General features: G+C 41.0%; 2 protein-coding genes across 3 annotated transcripts in view; one reads left to right on the forward strand and one right to left on the reverse strand.

Moving 5' to 3' along the window:
* LOC130906004 (histone-lysine N-methyltransferase Smyd1-like) lies at nt 1–21,146 on the forward strand. The gene is made up of 10 exons (XM_057819854.1): nt 1–415; nt 3,308–3,484; nt 6,071–6,284; nt 8,051–8,181; nt 8,279–8,317; nt 11,213–11,399; nt 11,483–11,575; nt 11,635–11,798; nt 13,974–14,142; nt 19,353–21,146. Exons 1-10 carry the CDS (start codon nt 279–281, stop codon nt 19,413–19,415), a joined length of 1,374 nt encoding a protein of 457 aa, XP_057675837.1. The 5' UTR covers nt 1–278; the 3' UTR covers nt 19,416–21,146.
* ccdc80l2 (coiled-coil domain containing 80 like 2) overlaps nt 20,685–27,142 on the reverse strand; it is a 21,382-nt gene continuing 14,924 nt past the window's right edge. For both annotated transcript variants that reach the window (XM_057819852.1, XM_057819853.1), the window contains 4 exons: nt 26,906–27,057; nt 26,733–26,836; nt 21,230–21,310; nt 20,685–21,103 (listed from right to left, as the gene is read on the reverse strand). In XM_057819852.1, coding sequence (XP_057675835.1) covers nt 20,796–21,103; nt 21,230–21,310; nt 26,733–26,836; nt 26,906–27,057 — 645 coding nt within the window. In that variant the 3' untranslated portion in view covers nt 20,685–20,795. The remainder of the gene's footprint in view (nt 21,104–21,229; nt 21,311–26,732; nt 26,837–26,905; nt 27,058–27,142) is intronic.

The following is a 27,142-nucleotide window of genomic DNA, read 5'->3' on the forward strand; positions in this document are numbered from 1 at the left end:
CAACAAGGGAACGACTTCCACCTTGGCACCTCAGACCTTCTCACCTCCCACTTCCAGTCCTTCTTCCCACACTTAGGACATTGTGGTCCCCCATAGGAGGCGAAGATATTTTTGGCTATGACAGGGGTCGGGCCAAAGAGCTAGCGCCCCTTAACGTGTCTGGGAATTACGTGAGAACTTAGCACTTCCCTGTAGCTTATCTAGCTGTGCCTGTCCCATCTTTCGCTTCTGTTTTCCTTTCCTGCCGCCTCCTTATTTTGTTTTCTTCAGCCTGCATAATGACAGTGGGGAACATGGAGAGCGTCGAGCTGTTTGATGCCGGACAGAAAGGTCGTGGCCTACGAGCCAGCAGAGACCTCAGCACCGGGGAGGTGGTTTTTGCAGAGGCCAGCTTTGCCGCTGTAGTTTATGACAGGTAGGATGTTCCTGTTGTGTTGTTATTAGACATAATTCAGCTTCTAAATTATCTCGGAGAGCATGATTTTTAACTGCAGGTGCCTCCACCAGCCTTGTCTGGGATATGAGCTCATTTCTAAATTCCCCAACTATCATGACGTCAGCAAAACAAGTTACAGTGGCTGACAAGGTGTCATTTGAACCTGCACATGGCTTTATTTTGGACTTGTATTGCATGACCTTCTAATCCTAATTGCTCACTTAGAAGAACAGAAAATGAGTCTCTTAGTCCTAAAAGACAGTACCTACATTAGCGGTTGAGTCGTTTAGTCAACAAACACATTAAAACGAAACCCTCAAGGCATTTTCTGAAGGTCAAAAATAGGGGTGTGACAAGATATCGAAATGGTGATATATCATGATACTTTGTATCCCAAAAGGTTATCGATATGCTCCTGCCAAGAATCAAGATATTGTTTTAAAAAGGTGTCAATGTCAAAAAAGAAGGAACTAACAAGTTGTTATCAGAATCGTCCACCATAATACAACCTCTGGCAAAAAGTATGCAATCACCAGTCTCGGATGAGCACTCACTCATTTTATCATGTAGAACGAACTCTGATAGAAAGCTTGAAAAATAATGAATTCACAAGTGTGACTCTAGCATTCAGAAACACTAAAAGAAATGAATAAAAACATTGTGGTGGTCAGTAAATGTTAATTTTATAGAGCAAGTGCGGGGAAATATTTATGGAATCACCCCATTCTGGGGAAAAAAATATGGAATCATGAGAAACAAACAAAGAAATAACAATCAAACACATCTCTAGTATTTATTAGCACCACGTCTGGCTTTTATGACAGGTTGAAGTCTCTGAGGCATGGACTTGATGAGTATTCTTCATTGATTTGGTGCCAACTGTCTTTGATTGCAGTTGCCAGATCATCTTTTCAGGTCGGAACCTTGCTGTGGACCATTTAAAAAAAAAAAAAAAATTCCAGCACAGGTTATCAATAGAGTTGGGATCTGGGCTATTTGCAGGCCATGACATTGACCGGATGAGTCTTTCTCCAAGGAATGCTTTGACAGTTTTAGCTCTGTGGCATGATGCATTGTCATCTTGGAAAATGGACATATTTTCAGTTGAAGGGATAAGAAAGCTGTCTAAAATTTCAATGTAAACTTGTGCATTTATTGAAGATTTAGCCACAGCCATCTCTCCAGTGCCTTTGCCTGACATGCAGGCCCATATCATCAAGGACTGAGGGAATTTTGATGTCTTCTTCAGGCAATCATCTTTGTAAATCTCACTGGAACGGCACCAAACAAAAGTTCCAGCATCATCACCTTGTCAAGAGTCAAGAATCTGCATTGGAACGTTTGTTTAGTGCTGTTCCAGTGAGACCTCAAATAGCCCAAAATTACATAATTGCCTGGCATTTACTACCACTGACAGCCATAGACGTCCAATCCATTTGAAGTGGGAGAGTGGCAGCGAATGAACACATTCGCTGCCACCTTCCCAGTTCAAAGGGATTGGACGTCTACTAGTGATAGTCATTCCAATTCACAGCAGAAGCTTGTTTTTCTGTTAATTAGTTGTTTGTAGAATATCCTAGAATGATTCCCTGGCCAATGTATCGATAATCGTTGTATCGCCATATCGCCAGGTCATCGTTATCGTGAGCTTTGTATCGCAAATCGTATCATATCGTGAGGTACCAAGAGGTTCCCAGTCCTAGTCAAAAATAAAAGTATGTTTTTCCTTCAATATCATTTCGGGCAAGCAAGTCTTAGCTATACAGTGGTACCTCGACATACGAATTTAATTTGTTTCAGAAACTGGATTGTATGTCGAAATGGTGTATATCGAGAGGTATTCCCCTAATGGCGTACCGCGAGCAACACGTCACTTCCGCTCATTAATATTCATGACATTAGCTACTGTTGCTAAGGGAGGGACACGCCACTGTTTGTCCCTGAAATGAATGGAAATTGTGTAAGAAGAAGATGTTTACAGAGCTAAACCTACCAATTCTCTCCGAAAATGATTTCCTGGTGCCAAATTCACTGGCAAAGATGTGGAAGAACATAAAAATGTTCAGTTAAAGAGATGGCTTGAGTGTCGAGGGCTGAAAAACACGAGAAAAAAAAAACGAGCCAACCTAAGCATAGCCTTAGCTTTTTTATCGGCGCAACTGACAATGACATTCTCCTGTTTTAACAAGCTATCCTTTACCACCAGCCCTGTCTTTTTAATATATTATATCCTCTGATTGTCCTACGTCTCTGAACGTTCTTGGGGGTCATTTAGTTAGTTATGTGGAGCAAATGCTAGTCAGTGACAGCCAACGAACACTTTTAATTTTTTCATTGATAATCAAAATTCTATAATTTATTTACACTTCCCCCTTACTAAAGTCGTTTTTTTTTTTACAACAGAAAAGGTAACTGGCCGTCAGATACCATTTGAATTCTTTTCAGGTCATTCATTGTCGAACAGAAGCAGCATGGCACAACCTCACGCTAAAAAATAAGTTAAAAATATCAAAATGGCTACCTCTTTGTCCTCTGAAAGACCATGCCAACCCAACAAAATGCTTATTGCATATGAAATGTGAATGGCTTCACCTAGCAGGCGTTCAAACATCTGCGCAAGTTGATTAATTCTTCACATTTTTTCCTCCGAGTTTTGGTTTCATCAGATGACTGCTTGTTACTTTTTTGTGTATTCATAGTATATAAAATATCATATCACTTTCCTAATATCGAAATTTAACAATCATATTATTAAAGTGCTGCAAAAATACATTGACCATCCTATTTAAACAAATATTTATAGGTCGATTTTATGATTTTGGTGTAATATTTAAAAATGTTTACATAGTTAAATAATTAACTCTTTATCAGCCTGTTCATGCAGGTATGCCATAGCTGCTTCCGTCAGCAGTCCAAGCTCCATCGTTGTGCCCAATGCCAGTTTGCCTTCTACTGCAACCGCACCTGCCAAACAGCATGCTGGGCTGAACACAAGAAGGAGTGTGCAGCCATCAGGAAAATTGGAAAGGTGCCCAATGAAAACGTCCGGTAAGAACCACAGCTTGTTTATCTTTAAGATGCATGAAAATGTTGAATGTCAATGGGCTGTAAATGGTCAAAGTTTTTGGTCAAAAATCACAACCACACAGGATATTTTTTACTATAGACAATGAATGGGAAATTTGGACATGCATTGCTGTCAATGGCATCGACTTACTTAGGTGCGAGTTGAATGTCAATGAGCTGTAATGGTAAGTTTTTGGTCAAAAATCATGACCACACAGGTTTTTTTTTTGCCATTGACAATGATTGGGAAATTTGGACAGGCATGGTTGCCAATGGCATCGACTCACTTGGGCGCCAGTTAAATGTCAATGGGCTGTAATGGTAAATTTTTGGTAAAAAATCACAACCACACAGTTGTTTTTTTTTTTGCCATTGACAATGAATAGGAAATTTGGACATACATGGCTGTCAATTGTCAATGGCATCGACTCACTTGGGCGCCAGTTGAATGTCAATGGGCTGTAATGGTAAATTTTTGGTCAAAAATCACAACCACACAGGTTTTTTTTCGCCATTGACAATAAATGGGAAATTTGGACATGCATGGTTGTCAATGGCATCAACTTACTTGGGTGCCAGTTTAATGTCAATGAGCTGTCTTGGTAAGTGGTAAAAAAAAATCACAAGGAACTATGTTGTCCTGCCATTGAATAAGAAATTTGGATATACATGGCTGACAATGGCTTCCCGTAAGATATGAATGGGACAGTTTAGGGGGAATTTTGGGAGCACCTTAAGTTTTTGGCAAATTCTGTTGACAACTTTTATGCCCTTTCCATCCTGGAATTTTTTATGTGTAAATTACGCGATTTGGTCAAAAATTGAGGGACAGCGAGAACCAAAAGTGGTATTTGCCACGTGACAAAATGGATTTTGCCATGTAGCATTTTTTTGCCATGTGGCAAAATGGATTTTGCCATGTGGCATTTTTTGGCAAAATGGATTTTGCCATGCTGCATTTTTTTGCCATGTGGCAAAATGGATTTTGCCATGTGGCAATTTTTCTTTGCCACGTGGAAAAATTGATTTTGCCATGTGGCATTTTTTCCATGTGGCATTTTCTTTGCGATGTGGCAAAATTGATTTTGCCATGTAGCATTTTTTTTTGCCATGTGGCAAAAATGTTTTGCTATGTTGCAAAATGGATTTTGCCATGTGGCATTTTTTGTCATGTGGCAAAAATGTTTTGCTATGTTGCAAAATGGATTTTGCCATGTGGCATTTTTTCTTTGCCATGTGGAAAAATTGATTTTGCCATGTGGCATTTTTTCCATGTGGCATTTTCTTTGCGATGTGGCAAAATTGATTTAGCCATGTAGCATTTTTTTTGCCATGTGGCAAAAATGTTTTGCTATATTGCAAAATGGATTTTGCCATGTGGCATTTTTTGTCATGTGGCAAAAATGTTTTGCTATGTTGCAAAATGGATTTTGCCCTGTGGCATTTTTTCTTTGCCATGTGGAAAAATTGATTTTGCCATGTGGCATTTTTTCCATGTGGCATTTTCTTTGCGATGTGGCAAAATTGATTTTGCCATGTAGCATTTTTTTGCCATGTGGCAAAAATGTTTTGCTATATTGCAAAATGGATTTTGCCATGTGGCATTTTTTGTCATGTGGCAAAATGGATTTTGCCATGTGACATTTTTTTTGCCATGTGGCAAAACTGATAGACTTGCATAGCTGTCAATGACATAGCCTTACTTGGGTGCCAGTTGAATGTCAATACGCCCTAATGTAAAGTGTATGGTCAAAAATCACAGCCACACATGTTTTTCTGCCATTTAAAATGAATGGACAATTTGGACGTGCATAGCCGTCAATGTCATGGACGTGCATGGCCCCTGCAAAACTACCATATACCCCAAGAAAATACCATGTACGCCCCCCCAAAAATGCCACAAACTAAAATGCATTTTGCCACATGCCCCAAAAAAATGCCACATGTCAAAATCCATTTTGCCACATGGCAAAATCTATTTTGCCACATGGCAAAAAAAAAAAAGCCACATGGCAAAATCCATGTTGCCACATGGCAAGATTTTTCTGCCACATGGCAAAAAAATGCCACGTGGCAAAATCCATTTTGCCACATGGCAAATACCACTTTTGGTTCTCGGCCCTGCTGCAAAAATTGTAGGACTGGACACATTTTGATTTTTTTTTTCTCCCAAAAAACCCACATTTACTGGGGAATGGAAAATATTTGGGGGTGATTCGAAGAATTCCCCGTGTTGGGTGAAAAATCCGGTCATTTTGATATTCATGACGGTCGGTCAAATGGTTTGGGCAGTGCGCCGAAGAAACGCCATACAAAAAAAAAAAAGGAATTTTATTATCTGGACCTTTGCCTTGTAAAGCCCCATCTAACTAACGAGGGTTGAACTAATATGCACAACTCTAAAAAAAAAAAACAGATGCCAAAGTTCAAATAATCAGTGCCGATAAGAGCAGTTTTGTTCATCATGTGCTCTTTGGTTGTCTCAATATGGATGGAATGTGGTCTAGAAACAATGATTTTTGTATGTTCCCCAAATAAAATCCCTCCTTTCTCTTCCTTCGCCTCCAGTCTTGCTGCTCGTGTACTTTGGCGCCTTCACAAGGACTCAGGCATTGTATCAGATAGTCAGTTGATCTCACTGGAACAGCTGGAAGACCACGTGTCTGACCTGTCGGAGAAAAGCTTTAAGCAGCTCGAGAACGACGTTCAGAGCTTCTTGGAATACTGGTCTCATGGGAGCAAACAGCACTCAGTGGAATACATCTCACACATCTTTGGCATTGTAACTGTAACATTCAAATCTACCGTCATTTTCGGACTATAAGGCAAGGCGCACCTGTCTATAAGCCGCCACCCACCAATTTTGACACGAAAATAACATTTGCTCAGATAAACTGCAGTGAAGTATAAGCCACAGCCATCCTCACCGTATTATGGGATATTTACACCAAAAGATATTACCGGTAACACTTTATTTGACAGCGGCATCATAAGACTTTCATACAACCAAATGAACCACCATGAAGCTTTGAATCAATTGGCTGCAAAGCTTCATTGCTTCAAGAAGCTTCATTTGGCCATCACTGCTCCCTTGTGAGAGACAGTCGACCTCTGCTGCCGCCTGCTGTCAACACTGTTGACATCCAACATGCCTCCTAGCATGCATTGCACTGCTACAGATTCTTGTTCTGTGCTAATTATTTCTTCAGTTACTGTTCCACTTGTCATTAATTTCTAGTTATGGTATTTGGTAACACTTTATTTGACAGTGGCGCCATATGACTGTCATAAGAGCATCGTACGTATTACATGACACTGTCATGAGCATTAATGAATGCTTAGGACAGATGTCATTTTGTGTCATCCGGAAAATTATAGGGGTGCATGATATCCATTTTTTGAAACCGATACCGATAACTTCCTGCTCCTCAAAGCCGATACCAATAACCGATAATAAATAAATAATTTTTTTGAATGTATATTCACCCAAGTTTTTGAACACCTGGAGGTTAAAAAAACAAACAAAAAAAAAAAAAACTAGTGGTGGATTCAACATAGATTTTTGCCTTTGACCTCACCAGAGTTTTCATAATGACTTGAACATTATTATGAACAAAACAAAGACAAGAATAGTCTTGACTTCAAATAAAGTGCCAATATTTATTTTTTCAAATAAATATAATTTGAGTCAATCACAATCAATTAGTCAATATAATTGAATATGTGTTTCCTGAATAATGAGCACTGAACTAAAACATAAACCTTACAGGTATTGTGCATTGTCATCAAATAAAATTAGCACACTAGCTTGAGCTACTAGCCTAAAGAATTGGCTGGCTTCTATAACACAACTTATGAAGTTCTGTACATATGACCCTTCACCACAGAAGTAAACATATATTGCACATCCATATGTTATAGTAAACATAAAATACTTAAATATATTTCCGAGGCGGAAAGCATTCACGATTGTCAATGCTACCGCTAGACACCGCACTGTGTAAGTGAATGAGCTTGTGAGCAAAACAAAAAATAGACGCAGTGAATTAATCTGACCGGCAGGTGGCAGCAATGCCCCGCATATGGTCAACTGATTTCCCATACTGCTGTGTAGCGCAGCACAGTACATACAGTATTATCGGTCCTAGTAATAATGTTTTTGGATTTACTGGGATGACGTCATAATTCCTAATATTGGACCAATAATTATCGTGCACCAGTAGAAAATGATGTCACTTTTGAATGGATGTAAAAGATCCCAGCTGGACATAAATGGAGTTAATGACATAATTTGCCAGATGACACTTAATGACATCTGTCATAAGCAGTCATTAATGCACATGACCCGTGTCATGTCATAATTATGACGGTCTTATGGTAGTCTTATGACGCTGCTGTCAAAGTATTAACCCAAATAAACCGCACTGGACTATAAGCCACAGGATTTAAAATAAGCGGAATAACGTAGGGGCTAATAGTCTGAAAATTACGGTACCTTAACCTGTGTCATCATCATATTCAATTTGGCATGTCACTTTTTGCCCGCAGATTAAATGTAATGGATTCACAATGAGTGACCAGAAAGGGCTGCAAGCAGTAGGTGTGGGGCTTTTCCCCAACATTTGTTTGGTCAACCATGACTGCTCGCCCAACTGCTCTGTTGTCCTCAACCATGGCAAGTACGTATCACCTCCAACTTCAGAGAATTACACTACGAAACTGGTGTAGATTGTGCATGGCATTTATACACACTGAATTTACCGCTTTCCTCTGCAGCCAAACTGCTGTGAGCTCAGCCCTGCACTCTCAGATGAGGTATGTGCATGATTATGGCAAGAAATTGGAGCCGTATTTAATATTTGATTTGATTTATTTATTTATTTTGAGCAGTAATAAAGGAATACAACAACAAGAGTGAAGAAAAAACCAACAACAATAATAACGTAATGATGATTATAGAAAAAAATAATAAAAAAATACGTACATATGTAGCTCAAAAAGGAGTGGGAAGAAGCCACTTTTTTTGGGTCCTACCCCAAATTCGTTACTTAAAAATTCCATGAGAAACAGTCACTTCCCAATATCATCATTAGTCAAATCCATAAATAAAACAAAACAATAAAAATTACTAAACAAAACAATAAATGCAACGTTAAAAGAAAACCAAAAATGACGAATGCAGTACATTGGTGCATTAAAGTGACTGTGACCGCATTAAAAAATCTCAAATAGGATTATTATGTGAATTAGAATCATATTTTGAGACGATTCGACTATATACAACAATTTGGCAAAACGCAGATGACGGGAAACAAGTCTTTTAATCTATCAGTTAGCCACGCCTACCATTATAGGGCTAGCGTCCCCAACAGGTGGATGACGTCAGCGGAGTCACGATTTCATCTGATTTAGTATGCAGCCCATTAAGGGGGAAGATTCAGAACGAGGAAAATACGACAGAGAGCAGCAAAATGTCATCATTGTTTCAATCTCTCAATTCCAATATTTTTACAGGATATTCTTTTTATCCAAGTATTTTTTCCCCAATTGCTAAATAAATGCGATGGTCATGACAAATAACATTCTTGTGCTAAATGAAATATGAAACATTAAAGATGTATTTCTTCAATACGACAGGGCAAAATGACTCCATAATGGTCAAGACTGTCGACTCCTCGCACCTCCTGAACAATATTTTATGCCACAGTAGTTAGGCTTTTGTCATTTCCCTGCCCGGCTTCGGCGAGCGTAATCAAACCAGGAGGTGTGACAGCTAGCCGACATGCTAACCCAAACCGAGCGGCGTTTCAAAGTCTTATTCTCTCCTTTCAAAGCGAAAAATTACACAAAACTACCCCGGATCATTTCATACGACGGCGGGGTTGTCGATTGTCTTCACTGATGGGCAACCCCCCGGGGGCGAGCAAGTTACAGCTCGTCATTCCCCTGCTGCGGGCTGGAGTGCCGGGGAAGCAGCTCGAGAATGACTGCCAGACAAACTGGCCGACATCAGAGGAGCGCGTAGCTGCCTGAGCCCAACCCGAGGACAGTGGTCATTGCCAGGCATACAAAGAGGGCAGAGAAAGCTGGAAGTCTGGACGATATGGAGAACCGAACGAGCATAAGCCAAGTATAGTGCTCTCCCTGCTGGCACGCGAAGAGGTCCGAAGGGGGTGTCAAGTTCGAATACGAATCCTTAGGTAGACATTTATAATATTACCCAAAATAAGGAGAGAAGGAACTCCATTTAGTTGAAAATCTTGCAAGGAGAAGGAGGGAAAACTATCCAGCTTCCGCAATGGTTCTAACTAGCGCCTCCTTCACTTCGCTTTTTATTAGGGATGGCCCTAGCAACAGACGGATGTCTTGCCCTAAAAGGGAAAGGGTGTTGGAATTCGCCCCCCGGCCAAGCCGCACTGAAACGGCGACAGCCGAACGGAAATGGTGCTCTGCTGCTTACCACTTCTGTGCGCCCACCGGGAGGGCGGAAATTCCGCGCGTTCACCTCTTGTGTTAACCCTTTTTACTGACTCCATGTTCCGAAAGTTTGAAGAAGGCTCACGGAAAACAGGTTGACAATTTATTCGTCAACAATGCCCTTCAAGGGGAAGCAAGTTGGCGACACCCCTTGTATTTGTTTGGGTATGTGTGTGCATGTAGGTGGAATTACATACGTGTGTCAGCACATTTCAGCAAAGCAAATCTGCATCTTTGCCTCTGTCCTTGAAAAGGCAATAGGCCTCTTCAAGGCTTCAAGACAAACCATTCCTTCTTTGTAAGCAACAATAAACAGAAGCATTTCTTCATTGCGAGCAGCAATTGATTAGAGCAAATATATAATAATTATCTCATGAAATACATTTCATGAAGCAATAGCATTTGGCAAGTAATAAAATGCAACAATATGATTTCCTAAATGTCCCAGACAGTTTAGTTTCCCAATGGCTGTGGCTGGTCCTCGAAGTTGACCTGTGGAACCTAGGCCGGTTTAAATGGGTCAGAATGACAAGGCAGTTTTATCAAGAGCTAAACATGTCTATAGTTATCAATCACAAAAATATACTGCAATCAGTCATGGAACATACTCAATGCTTTATTGTGAGCCTTCATTGGTAAAAGCAAAATATTTAATAACCATTTAATAATGGTCTTAGCAGGGGGTGTGCGACAAGCCGGCGGTCGTCGGCCGAGTGGCATTCTTGGTGGACAATCAGCCACAAAATGCAAGCCACCTCCGTATTAAAACGTGTGCCATGAGCCCAGTTTTTGACATAATACAAAACAGGATGTTTACTCACTTCCTCGTAAGTCCAATGGTCCCACAGTTGTCGGACTTGTTTTGGCCAATTTCCTCAGTGAACGGGAACTTTTTGAAACCCAAAAAGACTCACACACTGCTCCCTGGTGCAGCAACAAAATCCTGCAGCACATTTGGCTGGCGTGATGTGAAAAGTAAACAAATTAATCCGCAAAATCAGCTGAATCTGCAGTCCATCTGCATGCTTTATGCTATGATATGCTACATTTCTAAAAAAAAAAAAAAAAAAAAAAAAAGCCTCCTACATTGGCAGAGCAAACATACAAAAACCAACATGAAAGCATAACTGCTATAGTGAGTTTTTTTTTTTTCACTTTTAGGTGATGAGTATTTTTTTTCATTTGCTTTTGTCATTGATATTGCTAAAAACAGTACGTTATCTTCTCTGTCAGGGTCGAGCTCCGAGCTCTAGGAAAAATCCCTGAGGGTCAGGAGTTGACAGTCAGCTACGTAAACTTCCTAAACCTGTCAGGTGACCGCAAGAAGAAGCTGATGGAACGTTACCAGTTTGAGTGCACGTGTCAACACTGCAGCCAAAAACTCAAGGATGATCTGATGATGGCTGTTGCGGAGGGCAATGTGAGATTTTTTTTTTCAATTTTTGGTCAATCACACAAGAATGAATGATTGGAAATCTTCGTGCTCGTGTGTATCCTGTGTAGCCGTCAGCTGAGATGCTGAACGAGGTAATTGCCTTCAGTGAAGACTGTCTGGAGAAGATTGAGAAGTATCGTGCTGAGAGAGAATTCCAAGAGGTACTTTCTCCTCTCCTTTGAATCTTGTTTTGCATGTAATGGGGTTCTTCTGCTTTTAGGCGATGAAGCTGTGTCGTGAGTGTTTGGAGAAACAGGAGAACGTCCTGGCTGACACGCATCTGTGCAAACTGCGTGTTCTCAGCGTAGCCAGTGATGTGTTCTCGTACCAGCGTTTGTTCTCTGAGGCTGCAGGGTATGCTCACAGGATGGTGGTTGGATACAAGTAAGATATGCGTCATTATCTACAACGTACCAGAACTTCCACTCTTCTTACTGATTGTTTGCTTCTTATGACTCGCAAAGACAACAACATGTGATGCTGTGCAAAGCATTTTCAATTTCTTAATCAGATTCTAAAGGTTCTGGATGTTGTGAGGCTGTTGTGGCTGACACGCCTCTACAACATCATGTGGACATCGGGGACAGTGTCTCTGGATTGGAAGACCGGGGTGGTGGTCCCCCTCTTTAAGAAGGGAGACCGGAAGATGTGTTCCAATTATAGAAGGATCACACTCCTCAGCCTCCCCGGGAAAGTCTATTCCGAGGTGCTGGAGAGGAGTGTCCATTGGGAAGTCGAATCTCGGATTCAGGAGGAGCAGTGTGGTTTTCGTCCCGGCCGTGGAACAGTGGACCAGCTCTACACCCTCGGCAGTATCCTCGAGGGTGCACGGGAGTTCGCTCAACCTGTCTACATGTGTTTTGTGAATTTGGACAAGGCGTTCGACCATGTGCCTTGGGGAGTCCTGTTGGGGGTGCTCCAGGAGTACAAGGTACCGAGCCCCTTGGTAAGGGCTGTTCGGTCCCTGTACGACCGGTGTCAGAGTTTGGTCCGCATTTCTGGCAGTAAGTCGAATTTGTTCCCAGTGAGGGTTGGACTCCGCCAAGGCTGCCCTTTATCACCGATTCTGTTCATAATTTTTATGGACAGAATTTCTAGGCGCAGCCGAGACATTAGCCGCTTTCGTACTGTAGGAACCTGAGTACTTAGTTCCTGGCCTCTCAGTAGTTATAGGAACTCACCAGGCAGTCATGTTTGCACATGGGTACTGCACCAAGACGTTGCAGTCTGTGCCAGTGATGCATTATTTACTTGCCACACCCACGTCCAGCAAAATAAAACCGCAAAAACTAATCTGAACCGAAAACAACGAAACGGACACCGTCGAGGATACAGCGATAATTCTTGCATATTTGAAGGGAATAGTTTCTATCCAGCATCTAACGACGAGACCGGAAGAGCACACAGATTTAGTACAGAGTAGTTTCTTTAAATATGGCGGCTCCTCGAGACGCATGAGTATGGAAAGGGCGTAGCTGCTGCTTTCAGGGAAACGCCAAACACCTACGTCATCGAATTCCTACGGCCCCACTGAAAGTCCCTATCTCAGAGCAGGAACTGAAATGGTTCTCGGAACTGGGATTCCTGATCCTTAGTTCCTACATGTACGGACACGCGCAATGATGTCATCGTCCCCAAAAAGGTTCTATGCAATGCTGATTGTTCCTACAGTGCGATAGAGGCTATTTAGGGTGTCTGGTTTGGTGGTCTCAGCATTGCATCTCTGCTTTTTGCAGATGATGTGGTGCTGTTGGTTTCATCAAGCCGTGACCTCCAACTCTCATTGGAGTGGTTTTGCAGCCAAAAGTGAAGTGGTTGGGATGAAGATCAGCACTTCCAAATCTGAGACCGTGGTCTTCAGCCAGCGTGCCCTCCCTGGGTCGGGGATGAGATCCTGCTCCAAGTGGAGGAGTTCAAGTATCTTGTTCACGATTAAGGGTAGGAGAGAGCGGGATATTGGCAGGTGGATCGGTGCAGCGTCTGCAGTGATGCGGACTCTGCACCGGTCCGTAGTGGTGAAGAAGGATCTACGTTCTTATCCTCACCTATGGTCACGAGCTGTTGGTCGTGAGCGAGACAACAATATCCCAAATACAAGCGGCCAAATGAGTTCCCTCTGCAGGGTGTCCGGGCTCTACTTTAGAGATAGGGTGAGAGGTTCGGTCATCCAGGACTCGGCGTTGAGCTGCTACTCCTCTGCGTTGAGAGGAGCCAGTTGAGGTGGCTCGGGCATCTGGTTCGGATGCCTCTTGGAGGTCTCTCCGGAGAGGTGTTCCGGGGATGTCCCACCAGTGGGAGGCTCTGGGGACGACCAAGGACACACTGGAGAGACCATGTCTCTCGGCTGGCCTGGGAACGCCTTGGGATCCCGCTGGAGGAGCTGGTTGAAGTGTCTAGGGAGAGGGAAGTCTGGGCTTCCAAGCTAAAGCTGCTGCTTCTGCGAACTGACCCCGGATTAAGCGGTTGATGATGAATGGAGATTATTTTCGTTTATGAAATATTTAATGAATGTACTGTACATACAGTTTTATAACCTGAACATTAATGTCCCGTCGACAGGAAATTGTATCCGCACAACAATGCCCAGCTGGGATTGGCCTTCAAGCGTGCAGGTGTCATACATTGGCAGTCGGGGCAGATTGAACTGGGCCACAGCATGATCTGCAAAGCTTGCAGCATTCTAATGGTCACCCACGGGCCCAACCATTCGATCACCAGAGACTTAGAGGTACAGTGAAATTATTGTTATCATACTTTTATACAGCAGAATGTGATTCTGTAATACAGGTAGTCCCCAGGTTACAACATACTCAACTTTAAGGCGTCTGAGTCTTGTCCGCCATTTTATCTCCAGTGAAGGAATCTGACCTTTTAGCCAGATTGCCGGAATCACGGCAGCCAAACCACCGGTCCCACGCTGGCACATCTCCAACAACCTGAGCCGGCGACATCCCCACAACCCGGCCAAAAGGCCAAAACTCCGCGCGTTCACCTTAGTCTTAACCCCTTGTACTGACTCCATTTTGAAAGCTGGAAAAAGGCTTCAAAGCAGCCCCAGCCGAATTTATTCAGGTCGACAGCGATCAAAGGGCAAGGAGAAACAGAGGAGGCCGACTCGTTCCAAGGTCACCATATCACAAGTCAACAAAGGGTTCCCGAGAAAAATGACAACAATTAGTTAAACATTGTCTTTTTGAAGGCTCTCGTGTGCGGGCTGTGGGCAGAAGATGGGTGCGTTTGAGCGTTGTTTAGGATTATTGTCTGTTTATGGATTGGTGAGGAGGATTCGGGAGTTACTGTTGTCAGGGCAATGAGGGTTGTGGATTTTGCCACCTCAGTCCAACGTGACTGCTGAGAGTTCACTTCTCAGTTGCGGGTTCCTCCTTATCGGATGTTCCTTGTCAAGACAAGATGTCCCACCATCTGTTCTGGACTGTCCGGAAGAACTGATTGCAGGAGTTGGTGCAGACGTGGGCTTGTAGATGTCATACCTTGTCAGCATCAATCTTGCTTAGTCAGTTGCGTGATGCACGCGTTGGGCTTCCATGATAAGAAGGCGTCATGTATCTCTTATGCCCATTGTCAAATATATTCTGCTTGTTTTCCTTAATCTATGATATAAGAGCTATTTATTTTATATTGGGTGTTTTAGAGTAGTACAAACAGTTGCTCGGTACATACGAGAAAAAAATGCTATTCCCTTCACCAGTTGTATTTTTTTAATTTTTTTTGTCGCATAAACAGTACCTTTTTGTACATCACAGTATCTTATTTTGTTTTTTACTTCACTTTATTAATGTGACGTGTTCTGTCCTCACTAAATGTGAAGTTGTTCTGCTTTACAGACAGCAAAGCTTTTGAAGCTTTTTACTTTCTTCACTTTTGACAATTTGTAAAGCTATGACACACATATGTACATTTACGTTCAAAACGACATGCATTTTAACAATAAAAAACTGGACATAAAATGATTGGTGTTCAAACGTCCATCTAATCTGATCAATATGTAAATTTAGTAGATTAAATTAGCCTAATTTTCCTGACAAAACTACGAATGCTAACGTATTTACAATTCTATAGCAAATCGCTCACACATAACTCTATAAACTGTAACCGTAAACTTGATTACAAATTCATACACAAACATATATTAGCTGAAACAACTTACAGCCTGATGTGTGCAAAACCAGAGCGCTGCTGTTCTTTGTCCATGTTAGACGAAAGTCTGCTCCTCAGTCATACAAGGCAACAGTCCAGACAGACCCAACTCTACCACTAGAGGGCATTGTATTCGCCGTTATTAAATAAATACAATAGTTTTAGACTTTTTGGTCAGTTATTTTGGGGTACTTCAAGGGTTAATTTCGACTTTCAGGGAAATTCGGTTCACGTCGCCAGCTGAAGGAACCTGACCTTTTAGCCAGACTGTCGGAATCAAGCCAGCTGAACCTCGCTAGTGAAATTCCAACGACCTGGGCCGCGGCGGTGCCCCAACAACCTAGCCAAAAGGCCAAACTCTTCGGAATCACCTTAGTCTTAACACCTTGTACTGACTCCATTTTAAAAGCTAGAAAAAGGCTTCGAAATACAAGTTGACAATTTATTCCAAGTTGGCAGCAATCATACAGCACAGAAAGACTCAGGCGAGGAGGCAAACTGGATCCAGGGTCACCATACCACAAGTCAACAAAAGATTCCCGAGAAAAATGACAAGGATTAGTTAAACATTCAGTCTTTTAAAGGCTCTAGTGAGGCGGGCTGTGGTTCGGAAAAGGGCGTGTTTGGGCATTGTTCAGGATTGTCTGTTGTCAATTGGACAGGATGACTCAGGCGTTACTGTTTTCAGGGCAACGACAGTTAAGGATTTTGCCATCCTCAGCATCACGTGAGTGCTGAGTGTCGCGGATTCCTCCGTAACAGATGTTCCTTGTGCCAAGACAAATGTCCCGCCATTTGTTCTGGATTGTCCAGAGGAGCTGATTGCTGGATTTGGTGGTGCAGATGTGGGTTTGTAGATGTCTTGCTTATCACCCGCTTGTCAGCGTCAATCTTGCTCGTGGTCAGAAGACGTCCTATATCTGTTCTGCTCTTATCTGCCCGTTGTTTTGGCGCTGCAAATTCTATTCAAGTCCAATTGTTCATAATATCAAACATATTCTGCATGTTTTTCTTAAACTATGATATAAATGTTATTTAGTTTATATTGGGTGTGTTAGAGTAATACAAGCAGTCAAACAGGAAATACGAGAAAAAATCCTATTCCCTTCACAGCGTAGGAAGGGAACCCGTTTGTAAACCAGGGGACTACCTGAACTGTGTTGCATGTGGGTGTGTGCATAACTGGGTGCAGGTAGGAAATATGTAATGGTCAGACTAATGTCACAGACACCAATCTAGTTTTGAACCTTATAAATTGAATTGAAATTTTTTGAGTGGTGTGCTAACGAGATATCCCATAACTACTGAACCATGGACTTCATAATGTATTGACGAGACAAAGGGCGCGGGACCGATAAATAGGGGGCCTGCATTGTTGGCGAGGCCGTCAAAGCTGACCGAGTGGAATCACAGAAAAGAGCTTTTTTTTTGTTGAAAATTCTTGTGAATAAATGCTTAAAGCCTTGAATTCTTCATAGATATGGACGCAAAATAGTCTCCATTCGTGGTTAAAAGCAAAAAACAACAACAACAACAACAAAAACCTGCAGTTATTATTTATTTTATTTAAAGATGTCGAAGTACAATGCTACTCTGTTAGTGAAAATAGCTAGTGGCCACCAGATGTAAAGAGAGCTTTTCCGGTAAAAATTATTGCGAATAAATGTTTAAATCCCCAAATTCTTTAAATATATGGACGTAAAACAGTCTCGATTCTTGGTTAAAAGCTGAAAAAACGTCCTGTAAGCATTTATTTTACGTAAATATGTCGAAGTACAATGCTAGTCTGTTAGTGAATGTAACTAGCGGCTGCCTGATGTAAACAGACCTTTTCCGGTGAAAATTCTTGTGAATAAATGCTTAAATCCCAAAATTCTTTAAAGATATGGAAGTAAAACAGTCTCGATTCTTGGTTAAAAGCTAAAAAACATTCTGTGAGCATTTATTTCACGTAAATATGTCGAAGTAAAATGCTAGTTTGTTAGTGAATGTAACTAGCGGCTGCCTGATGTAAACAGACCTTTTTTTCCGGTGAAAATTCTTGTGAATAAATGCTTAAATCCCCAAATTCTTTAAAGATATGGATCTAAAACAGTCTTGATTTTTGGTTGAAAGCAAAAAAACCCCCATGCATTTAGCATTTATTTTACGTAAATATGTCGAAGTACAATGGTAGTCTGTTAGTGAATGTAGCTAGCGCCCGCCTGATGTAAACAGAGCTTTTCCGGTGAAAATTCTTGTGAATAAATGCTTAAACCCCCGAATTCTTTATAGATACGGATGTAAAGCAGTCTCGATTCTTGGTTCAAAGCAAAAAAACAAAACAAAACAAAAACGTGCAGTCAGCATTTATTTTACGTAAATATGTCGAATTACAATGCTAGTCTGTTAGTGAATGTAGCTAGCGGCCGCCTGATGTAAACAAAGCTTTTCCAGTGAAATGTTTTGTGAATAAATGCTTAAATTCTCAAATTCTTTACAGATATGGTTGTTAAACAGTCTCAATTCTTGGTTAAAAATAAAAAAAATAAAAAAGTGCTGTCAGCATTTATTTTATGTAAATATGTCGAAGTACAATGCTAGTCTGTTAGTGAATGTAGCTAGCAGCCGCCAGATGTAAAGAGAGCTTTTCCGGTGATAATTCTTGTGAATAAATGCTTAAATCCCCGAAATCTTTAAAGATGTGGGCGTAAAATAATCTTGATTCTTGGTTAAAAGCAAAAAAAAAAAAAAAACCCTGAAGTTAGCATTTATATTAAGTGAATATGTCAAAGTACAATGCTAGTCTGTTAGTAAATGTAGCTAGCGGCCGCCTGATGTAAACAGCTTTTCTGGTGAAAATTCTTGTGAATAAATGCTTAAATCCCCAAATTCTTTAAAGATATGGGCGTAAAACAGTCTCAATTCTTGGTTAAAAAACAAAACAAAACAAAAAAAATGTGCAGTCAGCATTTATTTTAGTAAATATGTCGAATTACAATGCTAGTCTGTTAGTGAATGTAGCTAGCGGCCGCCTAATGTAAACAAAGCTTTTCCGGTGAAGATTTTTGTGAATAAATGCTTAAATTCTTTATAGATATGGTTGTTAAACAGTATCAATTCTTGGTTAAAAAGCAAAAAAAAAAAAAAAGTGCAGTCAGCATTTATTTTACGTAAATATGTCGAATTACAATGCTAGTCTGTTAGTGAATGTAGCTAGCGGCCGCCTTATGTAAACAAAGCTTTTCCAGTGAAAATTTTTGTGAATAAATGCTTAAATTCTCAAATTCTTTATAGATATGGTTGTTAAACAGTCTCAATTCTTGGTTAAAAAGCAAAAAAAAAAAAAAAAAAAAAAGTGCAGTCAGCATTTATTTTACGTAAATATGTCGAATTACAATGCTAATCTGTTAGTGACTGTAGCTAGCGGCCGCCTGATGTAAACAGAGCTTTTCCGGTGAAAATTCTTGTGAATAAATGCTTAAACCCCAAATTGCTTGTCAGGTAAAATGTCATATTTTATTTTACAGTTGTCCCTACAAGAGTTTACTGTTTTTTTTGTTTTTTACTGTGGCCACTTCAGTGCACAAAACCAGAACACAATTTTCAGCACTCGTGTTAGTCACGGGTCCTTAGATTCGTTATCACCAATACCTCATCTCTCATATGATGCCCCAGAGCCCCTGACTGCTGAAAGATGACAAAGGGGACAATCAACGAAGTGTTTACTATAGGGTGTGGATTTATGCAATCAATTTGTACTTTTAGATATTAATGCAGCATTCCTCTTCCTACCTTTAGTCTTTGCGCGTTCAGACCGAGATGGAGTTGAAGAAGAAAAAGCAGGAGATGATGTCATCCTGAGCGACGCTGCATTCAAGAAGCTGCTTGGCCGCAGGTCCTGGGACAATCACCTGATGTAAAAAAGAGTAACGCTGCCTGTCCTGAGCAACATGAAAACATGAGGCATAGTTGTGTTTACAGTAACTACAATAAAATCTGAAGGTAGAAAATGTGTGGTGATCTAACTCAGGGGTTCCCAACCTATTCCACTAAGGCACACTGTGGGTGCAGGATTTCATTCTTACCAAACAAGATGACAACACTTTTTCCCCAATCTGGTGTTTTACAAGTGCAATCAGTTGATTGCAGTCAGGTGTGGCTTGTTTTAGCAGAAGCCTCATTGGTTCAACTGTCTCTGCTGGATCGGCTGGAACAAAAACCAGGACCCACAGTGTGCCTTGAGGACTGGGTTGAAAACCCCTGATCTAACTCATAAGAAATGGAGTGAATGTCTTAGCAGCTAATGAGTTAAAGCAATACTAGGTAACTTTTTAACCTTTATGGAATATTGTCATAACAATTGTCACAATATATCATCTGACAACTAGTTGAATGACACCTCTTCTATATCTTGAGGGGGTCTGTATCGCTTTCCCCGGCACTAATTAAATTTGAGGAGGGTGGCAGGAACCCTGCCACACACACACAAAAAATGTGCCGACTCCTTTACAGCATACGTCACGAAGGGAAAGAATCATTTTTTCCTTTTTGCAGGTTGTTTTATTCTCATAACGAACAGGAGACGATGACACAGAATTCAGGAATAAAAAAGAACATAAAAAAGAACAAAGAATTTACACTTAAAGACAGACAAACAGAAAGACCGGTACCGGGACACACGGTGTGTCCTGCCTCTCCGCTCCTGCACTTTTTCTTACTTCTCCCTTGCGAGAGGGTTAAGTTCTCCTAAAGACTTGCTTGAAATGTGCAACCCCCAGCCCTGATCAGATTACATACACTGGTAAGAAGACAAAGGGCCTGTGTGAGTATGGAAGAAAAGCAAAGTGGCATATTTCACATATTATTATTGTGAATAAATGGAAATATATTTCTACACTTTCCCATTTCCCTATTCATTATAAAGACGGAAGTTGATGCGAACGCTTTTGCGCAAATTCTACAAAAATGGCAGAGCAACAGAAGAGACAAATGGTTTTGTCTGAGGAAGAAAACAAGGGAGGCTACTAGGTGCCAGCAGTGAAAGTGATGTTACATTTCAAGTTAAAGGCTATTACCCCAAAGCAACAACATTAAATTGACACAAAGGAGACATCTTTTGAGAGAGGCTTTTATTCATATTAAGTGGACGATGCACAGAGCAAATCACTTCTTAGTGCAGAGGCAGCATAAAAAAAACACATTGTTGAATGTCTTTAGTGTTCCTGATCTAATGTCCATTCATTATGAGTGGTGATGCTCTTCCCCATAACCATGGTAACCGTCCCCCTCGCCTCCCCCTCTCCCGTGTTCCTCAGGACAGTGAATTCCGAGCTGTCTCTGCAGCTTCTCTTCCTGTAGACGCAGCTCCATGGAGTCCACCAGGTCGTAGACGTTATCCAGCGACCACATCGGAGACGGGAACCAAGCTTTAACGTCGCCGTCCTTGCCCACTACAAGCATACTGAAATAGTCCTTGCTGATCTTCAGCTGATCGCGCAGGTTGTTCACAGCATCACGCGACAACAGCTCCAACTCAGTCTGACTGCGACCTGAAGAGATAGAAGTACACATACAAGAAATATGGTATGAACACAGAAAACTATGGGAACTCAAAAGTTATAAATAAGAATATGTGTGAAATGAAAAGACGAACATAAATCAGGAAATCCACTCACCATTAAGAGGAAACAACTCAACAGTGCCTGAAGCTTTGTCTCCAACACCAATTAACTTCAACATGGCAAAGTGACGAATACCTGAGACAGGCGATGACACGTTAGCAATGTGATACACAAATTCCCGGCCATTTTGAACAGATATGCTCCAATTCCCTCGTGATGGCTAACGTTGTAGAAACTGAATGAACATGCATGTTAAGCTACCATCAATAAAAATCTCTCTTCTGTCAAACTCAGCATTATCTCTCTAAAGGCAGAAATACAGCTGATGTTTTAATTCTTGTTCAGTTATGCACATGTGTCTGATGTTAAATGCGGTGGTATGAAAAAGTGTCCGCACTTTTGGAATTTCTCACGTTTCGGCATAAAATCACCATCAAATGTGATCTGATCTTTGTCAAAATCACACAGATGAAAAAACAGTGTCTTTAACTAAAACCACCCATGCATTTATAGTTTTTCATATTTTGATGAGGATAGTATGGAAACAATGACAGAAAGGGGAAAAATAAGTAAGTGAACTCTCTGACTAAGGATACGTAATGAGCAATTAAAACAATTTTTTACCAAATAATTTAAGTCAGGTGTGTGCCCAATCACTGATGTCGATCGATCGGGTCCGATCATGTCATTTTCAAAGAATCGGAATCGGCAAAAAAATATCGGCCATGGCTTTTTGAAATATATATATATATATATATATATATATATATATATATATATATTTAATTAAATCGTTTTTTCTAATTGTATTTAACGTTACAGACATAATATGTTACACTCATCCAGAGTCTTTAGTTTTGGCTTAAGGTAGGGTTATCAAATTTATCCCGATAATGGCGAAAATTAATTTTTAAAAAATGTGTCACGTTAAATATTTATTGCAATTAATGCTTGCGTTGCACGACCCATTGTCATGCTCAATCTGTAATGGCGCCGTTTTACCCATTTACAGAGATAAAAGGCAGTGTAAAATACGTAGAGTGAATTTTGGCAGCCTTTGGAGCCTTTTTTAAGAGGCTAAAGCCTTACAATCCCTCTCCCTACGATTACAAATATCATGGGAAACAATGTGGGGAAGCAAGGTAGCAATTGATCTTTTTCTTGACACTTTGTTATTTCCGAACGCAGAGAAGATATATCCATTGGTAGCACTATGCACAGTCATGGTTCCACTTCCCATCATGCATTTGGGTTGAATGGCTGCAGTATCATTTACTGAAAGCTCAACAAATACATGGCGATGTAGTGTAGAGCACTTTGAGCGCCTTGAAAGGTGGAAAAGCGCTATATAAGTAAAACACCATTTACCATTTATTAGATGGCAATATTTAGTCACAATATACAAAGTCACAAGTCTTTCTATCCGTGGATCCCTCTCACAGAAAGAATGTTAACAATGTAAATGCCATCTTGAGGATTTATTGTCATATAAACAAAGACAGTACTTATGTACTGTATGTTGAATGTATATATTCGTCCGAGTTTTATTCATTTTTTTCTTAATGCATTGCCAAAACGTATATGATCGGGAAAAATTATCGGGAATGATTGGAATTGAATTGGGAGCAAAAAAAAGCAACTGGATCTGGAAATATCGGGATCGGCAGATACTCAAACTAAAACGATCGGGATCGGATCGGGAGCAGAAAACCATGATCGGAACAACCCTACTGATGAGTGGTTTAAAGTTGTGCGGCCCAATATAAAACACACACCTGGTAAGTCAAAAGCTATCTGAATACCTGCCATCAAGGATTGTTGGTTTGTATAAAGCTGGGAATGGATGAACCATCACATTTAATATTTTGTGCCCCCTCCCCCTTTGGCAGCAATAACTTCAACCAGAGGCTTCCTGTAGCTGCAGATCAGTCTGGCACATCGATCAGGATTGAAGGAATCTGACCTTCTAGATAGACCTGACAGTAGTTCAGTCAGATTCCTGGGATGTCTGGCATAAATCGCTGTCTTTACGTCATGCCACAGCATCTCAATGGTGTTCAAGTCTGGACTCCAGAACGTGTATTTTGTTCTTCTGAAACCATTCTGAAGTTGATTTACTTCTGTGTTTTGGGTCATTGTCTTGTTGCAACATCCGTCCTCTTTTTAGTTTCAACTGTCTGACAGACGGCCTCAGGTTTTCCTGCAAAATTTTTGAATCCATTCTTCCATGAATGATTGCAAGTTGTCCAGGCCCTGAGGCAGCAAAACAGCCCCAAATCATGATGCTCCCCCTACCATGCTTCACGGTGAGGATGAGGTGTTGATGGTGGTGAGCTGTTCCATTTTTCCTCCACACATGACGTTGTATGTTACTCCCAAACAATTCAACTTTGGTCTCATCAGTCCACAAAATATTTTGCCAAACCTTCTGTGGAGTGTCCAAGTGCCTTTTTCGAACATTAAACAAGCAACTATTATTATTATTATTATTTTATTTTTAGACAGCAGTGGCTTCTTCTGTAGAGTCTGCCCATAAACACCATTCTTGGCCATAGTTTTACATATAGTTGATGTGTGCACAGAGATATTGGACTGTGCCAGTGATTTCTGTAAGTCTTTAGGGTTCTTTTTTTTTTTTACATCTCTGAGTATTCTGCACTGAACTCTTGGCGTCATCTTTAGTGGACGGCCACTCCTTGGGAGAGAAGCAACAGTGCCAATCACTCTCCATTTGTAGACAAATTCTCTGACTATCGATTGATGAACATCCAGACTTTTAGAGATGATTTTGTATCCTTTCCCAGCTTTATACAAATCAACAATCCTTGATCACAGGTCTTCAGACAGCTCTTTTGACCAAGCCATGATGCACATCAGACAATGCTTCTTATCAAGACAATTATTACCAGGTGTGAATTTGGGTGGGCAGGGCAGCTTTAAACCACTCATTAGTGATTGGGCACATACCTGACCTAAAATGTTTGTTAAAAATTGGTTTCAATTGCTCTTTAAGTCGCCTTAGGGAGAGGGTTCACTTACTTATTTTTCCCCCTTCTGTCATTGTTTGTATGCTATTGTTGAAATTCGCAACCCCTGGCCAAGATGCACGGAAACAGCGACAGCCAAAACAAGTGCCGTTCGGCCGATGCTACCTCGCGTGCGCCAACCGGGAAGGCGGAACTTCGCGCGTTCACCTCTGATATTAACCCTTTGTAATGACTCCATGTTCTAAAAGTTTGAAAACGACTCGCCGAAAGCAGGTTGACAATTTATTCGTCGACAATGGTCAAAAACAAGGCAAAAACAGACGACGGGGGGACAATTCTTGATCCAAAACAAGGCTACATGTTTCCGAGCAGCAAAAATCTGTGTTATCTCAGTGTCCAGTGGTGAAGCGGGCCGTGCCGAAGGTGTGTCCGAAGGTGTGTCTGGGCGTTGCTTTTGGGTCTTCCCCTCTGTGGCCAGTTTTGGGCGGCTTAGGTTCCTGCGCGGATGGGACGCCCGCTATCAACTTTGTTGTCCGGGCTGTCTCTACTTGTTTTAGGACAAAGCGCTTTGTCCTTGGAGTTTGCTGGGAGAGCTGATTGCAAGAGTTGGTGCGTCAATCTTGTTCGTGACGCACGCGTTGGGCTTCTGTGATAAGACAGCATTGTGTATCTCTTCTATGTCTTCTCATTAAACTATGGTGTGCTATTTATTTTATATTAGTAGTGCAGTCCTACCGTAAATATGAAAATGATACCATTTCCTGATTAATTATATTACGTGTGTTAGATTAATGCAAACAGTTAGACGGTGCCTAACTGTACCATTTTTCTCATCTCCCTCTCATTAGCCCGGATAAGGTGATTCACTTTACTGTGTCAAAGGGCATGTAGAGGAGTCTGCTTAACCCTTTAACACCTAAGCCTATTTTGGCCGAATTTGCATGCATTTGATGTTGCCTTTATATTTCAAAGAAAAAATTGTTTACAATGGCCAAATTGGGTCGCTTTTTTCAGGACACATTGAACTTCATGTCCAAACTGTTGTTTTCTTCACTGACCAATTTTAAACCACATTTTGGACCCCAAAAGACAAAAAAATCCCAAAATCTTTTTTCAAAATTTGTAATGTTGACGTCCCACTGACAACCAAACATTCTCGACCAACCGTTTTGAAGCTTGATAATATTTATTCAACTTGTTAGGATAAACATTCAATAGAAAAAAATAAGATTGAATAGATTTATGTTTGACAATTCAACACAAACAGCAGGTATGGTCATAGGCGTTTTTGGCCTTTACACATACTATGGTCAAAACAGGTTTTATAGTGTGCAAAATAGTGATTTTTTTTTAATATATATATCATCTAACACAAAAAGGGTTTGGAAGATATCTCTTTGTGAAGTTAGGTGTTGTACCCATCACCTTATCAAAAGTATATACCTACATGCAATCAAGCTTCTCGAACACACATCTACATAAAAATTGAAAAGAGTATAGTGAAGAAAAAATATATAACATTGAAAAAAAGTATTTTAAAAAAATATTGACAAGTAGTTCAATTCAAATTTTTCAGGCATGCGACCCAATAAAGTTTTTTTTTTTTTTTTTTTGCGCACTCAATAAAGCTTCTTCTTGAACAGGTCACGGAGCTGCGTCACACACGTCACACAGCCTACTCTTTCGCCGTTTGCGCTCTACTGTAACTTCTACTCGCCGAGACGTCGATTCATCAGAGGAAAACAACGACAAATACGACTCATCTTCTTCCTTAAGTTAATGAAATAATGCATTAGCTTGTGCTAAATGTAGTTTTAGATTCATTCTGCACGTTTCAAAGTCGCTCGTGCGGGGCGGCTATTTTTCGGCACAACACCGGCCGCTGCTTGCTTCGCACGCCTGCCTCTCAATAGTTGGCGCCTCGCTTGGAAATTTATTAAAAATGATCACATTCGGTTCGTCCTTCCTGACATCACAACAACTCTTGGGATAAGTAGTCTTTTGTGCTGCGTTCGGTTTTGAAAAAGGACAAGAAATGATGGAAATATGGAGGTGGATACATGGTCCATGCAGCGTTTTAATGCATATTTATGAGTGCAATAAAACTATAAAACTCAAATGACATTATCTCCCGTTTTTCTTGGCCGATTGACTTCAAATAAAAAGTGGTGTGGACATCAACTTCCGCACTTTCAAACAAGACCAACCAGCAGCGCGTGGGTGATGTAATTACAGCGTGACGAAGCTTCAAAGACGATATGCGTAAACGCGTCGCTGCCGACACGTTCGGTGTTAAAGGGATAAACAATAGTTAGATGAATGTGTTAGACTAATGCAAACAATTATATGGTGTGTGCGATGACGGTACCTTTTCCCTTCACTATCCTCAATAAAATATGAAAACCTGTAAATTTTTGGGTGGTTTTAGTTAAAGCAGACAACGTATTTTCATCTGTGTGATTTTGACAAAGATCAGATCACATTTGATGGTGATTTTATGCAGAAATGTGAGAAATCACAAAAGGTTCAGATACGTTTTCATACCACTGTAAATGAGCCTTACTACTGACCGAGGTGACACTCCTGCCCGTTGAGAGCAGACAGCTGCTGTTGAAATGAATAGTCATCCTCAGCTGGAGCAGAGACAAGCAGAAGTCTCCTCTTTGACATGAACCTACGACGATGGGTCATTTGAGTCCAGGGCAATGTTTCCCATCGTGTCCATGTGTTGCGTTGCTTTTACCTGAGCAGGGAATTCTCAGCTTCAGACTGTTGTTTGTCTGTTTCACACGCGGACGGACGTCTCCTTTCTTTTTCTTTCTCAGGGCGCCTCGAGGGAAAGTTGTCGATGTATTCAAACATAGCGAGACTTGACGGCGGTGCCTCAAACACTCTCTAATGAAGAAATCAAAACGCAAAGGACCCGATGTCAGAGCCTTACAAGATGGCTTTTAAAAGGAATGGCTAATTTAGATATACG

The sequence above is a fragment of the Corythoichthys intestinalis genome, chromosome 17, assembly GCF_030265065.1.
Source record: "Corythoichthys intestinalis isolate RoL2023-P3 chromosome 17, ASM3026506v1, whole genome shotgun sequence".
Classification (NCBI taxonomy): Eukaryota; Metazoa; Chordata; class Actinopteri; order Syngnathiformes; family Syngnathidae; genus Corythoichthys; species Corythoichthys intestinalis.